At 36.4% G+C, this 11,179-nt stretch overlaps 1 protein-coding gene, 1 long non-coding RNA gene and 2 pseudogenes across 2 annotated transcripts; all 4 read right to left on the reverse strand.

Annotated features, from left to right (window-relative positions):
- Positions 1-313: 313 nt before the first annotated feature.
- LOC102707389 lies at positions 314-2,085 on the reverse strand (annotated as a pseudogene).
- Positions 2,086-7,698: 5,613 nt separating this feature from the next.
- Positions 7,699-8,983, reverse strand: LOC121054013. The gene is made up of 5 exons (XM_040522877.1): positions 8,948-8,983; positions 8,781-8,867; positions 8,214-8,333; positions 7,872-8,117; positions 7,699-7,769 (listed from the first exon to the last, which is right to left on the reverse strand). The coding sequence occupies exons 3-5, from the start codon at positions 8,331-8,333 to the stop codon at positions 7,749-7,751; spliced, it is 387 nt and encodes a 128-aa protein (XP_040378811.1). The 5' UTR covers positions 8,781-8,867; positions 8,948-8,983; the 3' UTR covers positions 7,699-7,748.
- LOC121054014 lies at positions 8,980-9,480 on the reverse strand. The gene is made up of 4 exons (XR_005811480.1): positions 9,444-9,480; positions 9,246-9,308; positions 9,109-9,171; positions 8,980-9,016 (listed from the first exon to the last, which is right to left on the reverse strand). It is a non-coding gene; the product is annotated as an uncharacterized LOC121054014 (long non-coding RNA).
- A 4-nt stretch (positions 9,481-9,484) lies between these two features.
- Positions 9,485-11,179, reverse strand: LOC121053826 (annotated as a pseudogene).

Genomic DNA, 11,179 nt, shown 5'->3' on the forward strand with positions numbered 1-11,179 from the left:
GTACATATATTTAGGGTTAATTTTATCACTAATACAAATATTCAGACCACTCACGTATATTTTAACTTGCTGTCCATAAATATATACCCTCTCTGTTTTTTTTACAATTTTTGATTATTTGTCTTATTCAAAAAATTATGAAAATATCATTTATTTTTCTTGTAACTTACTTTTATTATTAAAAGAATTTTAAGCGCGATTTGTTATTTTTTATATTTGTACTAAATTTTTAAATAAGACGAATGATTAAAAATTGTAAAAAAAAGTCAAACATGATAAGGAGGTAGTATATATCTAGGAGCAGTAATAATCTTTAGTTAGTAATTGCCTTGTAGAGATGCGCAGCCAGCCGTGGAGTAGCATGCAGAGTGAGCGGCTCAGCCAGTGCAAGATTGAACCGGCTCTCGTGGAGCATGACCCTGCAGTCCTCCATGCCAGGAGGCTTTGCCCAAGTGAATCCCTGTAATAGCCGTGCAAACAGCATCATGGTAATGGAGGTGCCAAGCGACGTCCCCGGGCAGCCCCTCCTCCCAGCGCCGAAAGAAACGAATCGCAGGTCCGGCTCACCCAGAGCTACACCTACGTCCCCGTCGCCGCTGAGATGCCTCTCTGGTCGGAACTCGTCTCGCTCGATCCAAATATTCTTGTTCCTGCCCAGGCCAATCCGGCAGAGAAGCATCTGGCTGTGCTTCGGGATCGCGTAGCCGGCGACGCTCGTGTCCGCCATGGCGACGCGGGGCGGTGTGAAGGCGTGGTACGGGTGCAGGCGGAAGGCCTCTCGTATGCACGATTTGAGATAGTTTAGACGCGAGATGTCGCATTCCTGGACGAGCCGGTCTTGGCCAACGACCGCGTCGAGCTCATCTACTGCCTTTTGCATTACCCTTGGCTTGTTCACCATCTCGGCGAGTGCCCACTCGACAGCGTTGGATGGGTTGTCAACTGTTGCAAACATGATTTCCTGTCAATGTTACGAGGAACAGTAGGGTTAGCTTCTAGTTGGAAATGATTAATCACAACAGAGATAATATCTGATAATAGTACTGATCACGACCCGTGATCAGAGACTTATTAATTTGCAACATGATTACTGCATATATAATCATTGAGTACTTCAAAGAAAAATCTTACTGCTGTCTGTGCTCTTATCTCTTCAAACGATAGCAATGGTTGCCCTTCCCCATCCTCGAGAGAAACTAGGACATCTAAGAAGTCTCTGACCTCTTTCTTTCGTTCATCTTTACTAGGGATGGACCTTTCACGGATCCTTTCCTCGATGATGGGATCATGTAGCCGGTTCAGGGTTCTCATCACCCCCTTGACAACCTTTTCATGGCCATCCAAGTCAAGGCCAACCAGCGAGGGAAAGTAGTCCGAAACACAGAAGCCGTAGACGAAGTTCAGCAGCGCGAACAGTGCACCGACATGCTCCTCCTCGTCGGTGCCCGGGCCGCCGCCGGCCAAGATATCAGCCGGTGGCGGCTCGGCGAAGCATCTCTTGCCGAACATTAGCGCTCGTATCTGTTCCCGCAGAAATGCTGGGCGACATGGCGCACGTCGATGGAGTTGCTACTAGATGCGATGTCGTCTGCGCTGCGAGTTTTACTGCAAATATACCTGACGAGGTGATCGCTCTCGGCCTCCCGGAGGTGGCGGAGCTGCCTCTCCGACGCGGGGGAGACGATCTCGCTGCTGATCACTCGCCGCATCTTCCTCCACTGCTCCCCATGCGGCGACAGGCTCGATGCCATGTACCCGAAGCTGAATGAGCCGGAGGCGAACGTGACGGGACGCGAGGCGAACACCGCGTCCTTCTTCCTCGCGACCTCGCAGGCCATCTCCGGGCACGCCACGACGACAACGTTGACGGCTCCGAGACGGAGGCGAAGGATGTCGGTGTCCATCTCTCTGAGCAGGTGGTGGATCCACCGGAACACCGCCGGCTTGTTCCAGATCATCTGGTGCATGTTGCCAATGACCGGCAATGTGGCTGGCCCTGGGGGAAGCTGGCAGTGCTGCCCCCGTTTTTTGGACATGGATGTGCTGTTTCTGTAGATGATAAATAAGAACATTAGAAAGGCCAGCAATGTTACCACCACACTAAGTATGGTATTTGGAGGAGACATTATTGTTGTGCCTCTGCTAGCTACTGCTTATGTGATTCACATAATCATGTGCTATTGGAGTGTCTTATATATGGTGCACGGCCTGAAAAAGTTGTGGTGTAGGATAGATAGGGCTTAGGAAGGATGAAATGCTGAAATTCCTTTGTGTTCTCTTGTGGCAACTTTCTAGCACAAATTATAGTAAATGATTAAGGCCGCGTTCGCCGGCAGGGTGTAAGTTATCTAACCTCCTCGTTTTTCACGCGCATGCTTTTTGAACTGTTAAACGGCGTATTTTTTTAAAAAAATTTCTATACGAAAGTTGTTTTAAAAAATCATACTAATTTATTTTCTATTTTTTAATAATTAATAATTAATTAATCATGTACTAATCTATTGCTACGTTTTCCGCGTCGGGTAACTAACCCTTCCCATCGCACAAACGAACGCGGCCATGGCCATGGAAGTATCAAACTGAGTCGGTTAGGATTTAGGAAGGATGAAAATGTTGAGAGGCTTGTTTTCCTGCTGTGGCAACTTTGCAGTACAATTTATAGCAAATGATTCCAGTGAATGGCCAGGAAACTGTCTAACAATCTCGCAGATGCATATGCATGCATGTGTTAATTGAAGGTTATTGAATGATTTGCAGCACTGTCTTTTCTCTTTTATTTATGCTTATAAGCTAAAATTTGAATTTTCAATCTTAAATTTGAAGAATGTTTTTTTTAAGATGGAAAAATCCACTAGCAACTGTTGTGGGAATTAATCTTCTTAGGCATCGAAAATAGGTGATAGGATATGATATTTTTATTTTTAAATTTTTTTAATAAACAATTTTATTACTAAATCTCAAAGGAGAATATTTTTAACGTATGAACATCCTTGGTCACACCACTAATACTAGGGTGGCATGACAACACTGTCCTACGGAGTGTTTGGCATCACATAACACTCGTATGGCAAGATAACGTTGCTACATCAGTGTCAATGGCGTGACAAGCGTGCCGCGACAACCAACTTATGTGGTAACATTGTCTTGCCATGCCACCAAGACTGGCATCATCAAAGGGTTTATACAGTAAAAATATTTTTCTTCGAGGTTTAATAATAAAATTATTTATTAAAAAGGTTTAAAAAATTCTAGGATATGATGAATTAATTACTTCCTCCATTTTTTTAATTTGATTCCGTTGACTTTTCGATTTACGTTTGACCGTTCATTTTACTTTAGTAAGAAATCAAATCATATAAAATAATTTTTAGTAATTATTATTTTTGAATACGGTGAATGATCAAACATAACTATAAAAGTTAACGATGTCAAATAAAAAAACAGAGGGAGTAGTATACATCTGGGAAAGTAAAAGCATACTTTAGAAGAACTACTTTTGTAAATATTTTTTGTATGTTTGTATTACTATTTATATGTTTAAGTATTATTTGTGAAAAATATCAAATTGTTCTCTCCTGTATTAAATATTGACTACCAGACAAAGAAATTGCATTAATATAAGTCAGGTCACCATTAAAATTCCAACCCGTTTGATAAGGCGCTTTGAATATTATCGCGGATGTGAGACGTTCTTGTGTTTAAGTTACGATTTGCCTTTTGTTTACTGTGCCTTGGGAGTTTCACTAAATTATAAGGCTGCCCAACTACTCCAATGAGGTTAATTTTGTAGGATGAAACTACATGGTAGGGCAATACCTTTTCAACCAAGGTTCAATATGATTGACTGAGTGTACATAACCGTAATATTCCTGTGCAAAAAAGAAACAATCAGAAAAGATAAGAACATTTAGTAAATAGAGTAACTATGAAGAAATGTACGCAACTAAGAGCATCCCCAAGAGCTCTTCTATCTTATCCTCTATCCTAAAAATAGAGAATAAAGGGTAAAAGTAGAGCTCCAACAAAATATCTATCACATTCTTTATTTTTAGATGTCATCTATATCATTAGGGAGAAATTCTATATTTAGACATTCTCTCGATCCTCCAAATAGATATGGAGGATGTTATATATAGATGATCTGCTGGAGCATAAAAAAATATAAATGATAAAACTATCATTCAAATAAAGATATAGATGACCAAATTTAGATGAGTTGTCGGGATGCTCTAAGCTTTTAAAATATGCCTAATACACTAGCAAAAACACCAATCCCTGATGGTCTATCAGTGGCACTATTAGTTTTGTTTTTCTAATTGAAAGACACTTGAAAAAAATAGCCATGCTACCGGGCCACAACTAAAACCGCAGCGTCACTGGAGGTTTGTTTTTAATAAAAAGCCAGTAAAGCCATCCGAACCTGCCTATAATCGGGTCACCCACGTAGGCGGGCTAAAAAAGAGAGTTATCTGATGAGAAAAACGTAGTAATATATAGATTAGTGTATGATTAATTAATTATTAATTATAAAAATATAAAATAGATTAATATGGTTTTTAAAACAACTTTTCTATAGAAAATTTTCGTAAAAAATATACGGTTTAGCAGTTCGAAAAGTGTGCTTACAACAAACAAGGGGATAAATAGACCGAAGTGCCGAACGGGACCACAGTCAATGATCTATCGCATACACACAAGTTTAATCCATTTTAGTTCACATACTAGAAATGTTAAATAATATTTGAGAAACTAAATAGAGTTGCAGAATATAATCCAGTATTTTGGGACAAACCGAAGGTAGAGAAACCTTAAAATACATCATTATAAACGTCAGAAAGGTATAAATCTAGATAGGTAGTGAAAACTAAAATCAACTTTCTTGTGGCCTCCAAATGGTTTTGGGGAAGTAATTAAACTTCGATCTTGTTTTGTGACCAAATAAAAGGTAGATTTAGAGAAAAGTTGAAAATAAATTGATTCAAACGATTAAATAAAAGATAGATATAGAGAGAATGGATTTACCCTTTGCAACGGAAAAGCAAAACACAAAATCATGGACAATCAATATTCTAACAGCCTCCAATGTCTTTGGGATAAAAAAGAATTGACACCAATATTATAACATATCACTAGCAATTAAAGCAGTCAACCGGCCATGATAAATCAAAGTAAACATCGGCTTACGGTATACACAACAACAGTGTTGTATGATTTCTAGTTTGTTCCACGATGGAAACCTTGTTTCGATCGAGCTGAACCGGCAGCGATGAGCCGGCAATAGAAGGTGTGTATCGGGGAGGAGCATATTTTTCCATTCTCAAAAAAGTATTTTATGAGATACCACTCTTTTCTACGTAAATTTTGATATCTCGTAATATCTTAAATACTAGAAGGTACCAAATTTTACATAGAAAACAGTGGTACCTCATGCTAACTTCTTAAGGATGGAAAAAATATGCATCATACAAAGTTTGCATGCCACTTCTAATAAATTTTCGTGTAAGTAGGTAAAACCCATGTGAATGCACATGTGTTACACAATGAGCTAGCTTTTGTGTCCCAAGGTAAGGGGTGACAAACTAAATGACATATTTGTAAATAAAAAATAATTTATAAATAAAATTTTATGTTGATCTAAAATCCAAGCCTAGAAAAAACTACAGTGAAGAAACCGTCAAAATCAGTTTCAAATTTAAAATTTATTTTATAAGCCTAAGCGAAAAGTTTGTAGTCTACTTATTCTAGCAAAATTAAACTTTATTTTTAATATATATCATATATATCAACACAAAGCTACAAAGATGAAAATATCCTTTTCTTTTTTATATCTCAATGCACATGTTCACTACCTTTTCCAATTCCAATTGATTTATGTCATATTTTATCAAACTCAAATAAAAAATTATACTAAAAATAAAATCTTTTTCTGGGATAAATAAGAAGAATTAAAAATGAAGTCTTCGTAGAACCGAGGTAGTAACATATATTTCAAACAAACAAATTCTAACCGATCACAAATCATGCCTTCCATATGTCGTGCTCATATACCTATCTTTGCAATTTGGGATCCCATGCAGTGGCTATAGCCACTCAAACTTAAGCAGTGCTACAGTATCTATTGGATTGAAAAGTGATGGATTAGATTATCCAAAGCATTATTAGCTAGGACTGTAGCAGCTTTATTAGTGTGTTTGGTTCGTGGACTAGTTCAGATGTGTTGGTTCCATCCCTGATTTTTAGAATGGGTTGGTTCTATTTTTATATTCAGTTGGTGGGATGGGTTGGACCTTATTTTTTATTTGGTTGGAGGGATAAGATGAGATGGAGTGAACTCATTCATTGTTTGGTTCAAAGGATGAAGGTGTGATGACCAGATATGATTACCTTTCACAATGAGTTGATGAAGTTATCTCCTATCTTTCAAATACAACATATAAGATATAGGATTAATATTTGAATAAACTAACATATTTTTGTCTTGTTTATACAAGTTATATTTAAAACCAATTTAATATATAAATATGGACATTTTATAATTAATAATACAATGGACTAGACATGTCATCATTACCTATAAGCACAGCAAGCAAATATAATTGCATGTCATTTCACACCTAATTAGAGGCACACAAGTGACAAGGCGACACCCAAACAAAATTGCATGTCATTTCTAACCTAATTAGAGGCACACAAGTGACAAGTCCACAAATTTGTCACTTCAAAGTCTCACATAATATTAGATATTTGCATAAAGTCTTACACGTAGCCCAAATTAATGGTGCACACACAATATAAAATGAGAGAGGATACAAATAGTCCATAATAACAAAATAAGCAATCTTTCCATGAAGATGGTATCGTAAGTAGCACCGAAAAAGTTCTCACTGATGTATATAGCACTAGATCAGCCTCCTAACCTACAAACAAATAACAGAAAAATCCCAAATTAGAGAAATATATATGTTCTGCATATTGATACTGTTTGGTTATGTGCAAGAGCCAAGAAGAAGCATATATGTATTGCTATATGAAGCATATTAGCCACAACCACAAACAAACAGAGAAAAAAAATTATAGCAGCAGCAGAACTTCCTCTTCGCCGTGCACTATGCCAGGACAAGCTTTTAGTAACACGATTTTGTGTTATTCTATCCCTAAAAAGATGTTACAATGGTCTATTGGAACACATTGGCAAACTGTTACTATAGACTATGTTATTATAGTTTAATCTGTTGTAACACATTGGACCGTTCTTGTAGGAAATAAAAGGTGTTACATTAGTGCTATAGCAACATGTATTTACGTGTTACCATACATCATAGTAACACCATTTCTCTAGTTGTACCGACACTATGTGTAATTTGTTTTTTCACTTGTAGCAACATATTCTATGACACCTTTTTTACATATTGCAACATAATTACATAAGACCCGTAATGCAGTTTGTAATATTAATACATTTAGTAAGAAAATGGTGTAAAAAGTAAATGCACATACACACAATAGGACAAATAATCATAAATGAAGTGATATAACCATAATATATTACTTTGCGATAAGAAAGTTTTGATGAGTACTCAAATTACATCATCCCAATTGAAAACAAATAAATTCAGAGAGTCATGTTCGTTGAAAAGGTAAATACATATTTCGAGCAACAAACTACTAGCCAAAAAATATAGAATATATCTTCATCAGCTCTGTATCTTGTTGATTCCATCTTGATGTGATCCTAAAACATGAGAATTTTAACTATTGATCTTTTGAACCTACACAACAAATTTATATATTAGCACTTACATTGCAATTATATATATATACATATATATATATGTATGTATATATATTACATGAAGGTATTATGAGCAAACACAAAATGAAGGCCAAGCAATCGACATTCCTTCATAATGGGCATCACCAATTGTCTTGCAATGCTTCACTGGCCTTACGAGCTTCTCATCTTCCTTAAGTGGATGATTGACAACCACTTTAGTGAACTCGTTACCAATCTCAACACCATCCACTTTGTCTCTTGGGTTACTACTCAAATAAGTAGCATATGCCACAGTTTCTTTGTTAGGATATTTTGCGGTGATCAAGATTATTATGGTACCAACCTACAATAGAAATAATGTATTCATTAAGAAATATACAATAGTTAGTTGTTAAGCAATAATTTAATTAGTAGTATCATTTTTGTATGTTTTTACTACCTTCATTGAAGAAGAATGCACCCTATTTTGGGCCATGTGATGTGCAGTCTTCTTCTTCATTTCTTGTTTTTCCGTAGTCTTTGCAAATTTCTCTAAATTCCGATGCTTCTTTTTATTCATCTATGTTGAGACATAATAACAAAGAGATCAAAACATATTATATTATAACAGAACTTTTGTACTTTGAAACCAAGTCTATCAATGCACATTAATCTTATAATTAGGAAAAATGGAAGGGCATGACATATAATAGTATTTAGAGCATGTAAATGGATATATATAAACCAATAGAGCAAATGAACAGGACCAACTTTATAAAGATGTGACAAATTGCTTTTCATAACCTTTCATGGATATCATTCAGTTGCCAACACTAAATGGCATAGATGAAGTGTCATCTTTAATTTTGTTTATGTTTCACACAGATTATGCATTCACAGATGTAGCATTGCCTAACTAGGAGTTCTCCCAACAACATATTTATGTTTCACTCTAATATCATAGTGAGATGGATAAAGCACATTGAGAAATAAGTACAATTAATTTTAATAGGCATTCAAGAACTACCTCCCGCCGAAGATCATGAACAAGGTGTGGTTGTGATGAGAAATCATCTTGATGTGGTGATCCTATGGTGTTATCAGCCTCCTGATGCTAGTTCCATGATATATAATCCAGGTAAAACCATGTATAAATTGAATTGCACCATATGAATGAAAACAACAAATCCTAACCTTTTTGCCACAAAGATCTAGAATATTATCATGTTGCATATTTCGCTGTTCCTCACATCTTCTTTTGTTCTGTAGTTGAATGGACAATAAAAATTTACTATACATTTTAGTATGTGTATTAAGTGTTCAAATAAAACTTATCAATTGAAACGACAAAATACCATTGATATAATTCTTTGATTACTCATTGAGTCGTCTTGATCAGGTGTACTGCATTGAACCCTCTGCATGTGCACATTTTTAAATATTGTTGCACAGAACATGGTGAGAAACATGGAATGCATTACTTTGACATTACCTTTCTATTAGTCCGTACTACTCCCTCTTCAATACCATCATCAAAAGTTCTTTGAGATGTTGCCTATAACAGTGAAATCGGAAAGGGGTAAAATTTTAGTATGAATCATAGAAATTTTTATTTTACAAGCATCTACAAAAATGAAATAGAAGTAATTAAAAATTCAATGTTAAGGACAAAGGTATTTATAACTTTTACCATAGGTGGTTCACTATTCCCATTGCTTGTTCCTTTGTTTTCTAGCTCATCAATATGCTGACCTAGCGTTTTGACTAATTTTTTTAATTCCCAAACTTCCCCTCTAACATGTGTCTCTTCATCCGATGATGAGTCATTCACCGTAGTGATGTTTATGTTCTTGAGATGATGTGATGTACGAGCATAAACCTGTTTAGGAACTGAAAGTAATCCCATTCCATGCACTTATCCATGTTTTTCTTTTCCCAATACTTTATTTAGTGCATCACCTTCTCATGCAACTCTTCCTTCCTCATTTTGTGCCAACTCTGGTTGTTCATCGATGAGATTCTCCAATGTGACCTGCAAGTGAAAAAAAATTATGCCCACTGTACAAGGTAGATAACATATATATTACATATTTATGGAAGGATTATGTGTGTATGGCATACCACATGTTGATTTTTATCTTTATCCTTTTTTTTGTGAGTTGCTAAGTAAACCTTTGCTCTATGTGGCTGCTTCTTATTTGGATCATCTTGTCTCTGAAAAGGTAATGTAAGAAAGTAAAGCGAACATGCATAGATGAATTTTTAGCAAAACAAATTGGCTTACCATGTCCTCGGACCAACGAGCATAACTCTTTGTCCCTGCTGAGTGAGGGTTCTGTAACATTGAACGACTTCTTTTGTTCTTTTCACTGAGGGCCTATTACAGAAGCAATGTATTCTCATTGAGTTCACACTTGCAATGTTGTTTATGGTAGGAACAACAATACAATATTTGTCAAAGAAACAATAGTACAGATTGTAGAGCATATTTAATACCTTTCCTTTTTCTGACTTCCAATATTTGATAAGTGGAATCCATTGGTCTTTTTCTACATCGTCTGGACACAATTTATACAGAGCAGAACGCTTCTTCTTTGGGTTAAAATATTTCTTTTTTAGTACAGCCTTGTATCGCCTCCAATCTCTTCTAATTGATTTCAGTATCCATTGAACGCATGATGGATGGTACAGGAACTTTGTCTGAAATACATAGGAATAATGAGAGTAGAAGAATTTTAATTTTCCATGATTGCATGAATGGTTAGGCAAGGGATAACAGTAATTAAGTAAGAAAACTCAGCATTGAATATGTGTAAAATACATATAGACATTGAATCAAAAACTTTTTGTTACCATGGATATTAATAGATGCATCAATGTGAGAGTAGGCAAAAGGTAATAACTAGTAACATAAACAGAGCATTATACTTATGCTATATTTTGCATTTGAGGTACCTGTACAAATTGTAGTATTGTTAAATCTCCTTCATCTGCTTTGATATTTCTCCATGTCATCTTATCTAATGGACAGTAAGCTCCATTCCTTGCTAATGTGCCCAAAAACTGTCCTAGCAATCCACCTTCTTCCCCGATAGGTTGCCCTAATTTGTTGCATTTTACAACTACGTGTCTTCCAGGTGGAAGATCCCAAACATATCGCAAGGTAGTCCCCTTGCGCTTCTTCACCTCTTCAGCGGTTAACCATATACTCTATGTAATGCAATCACAAACTATGTGGGATTTAGGTGTTAAAGTTTTACCAGACATGTTGAGGGGCTCATCATCTTGCTGCTCAACATGAATCACCTCATCTTCATATGGTTGAGGAGGCTCGACTTGTGGCAATGATTGTTCGCTGCTACTTCCCTCTCCATTTCCATGGTGACAGCTGCTATGTACTATGTTCAACCGTTTCTTTCTAGCCAT

Source organism: Oryza brachyantha, chromosome 3 (genome assembly GCF_000231095.2).
Source record: "Oryza brachyantha chromosome 3, ObraRS2, whole genome shotgun sequence".
NCBI lineage: Eukaryota > Viridiplantae > Streptophyta > Magnoliopsida > Poales > Poaceae > Oryza > Oryza brachyantha.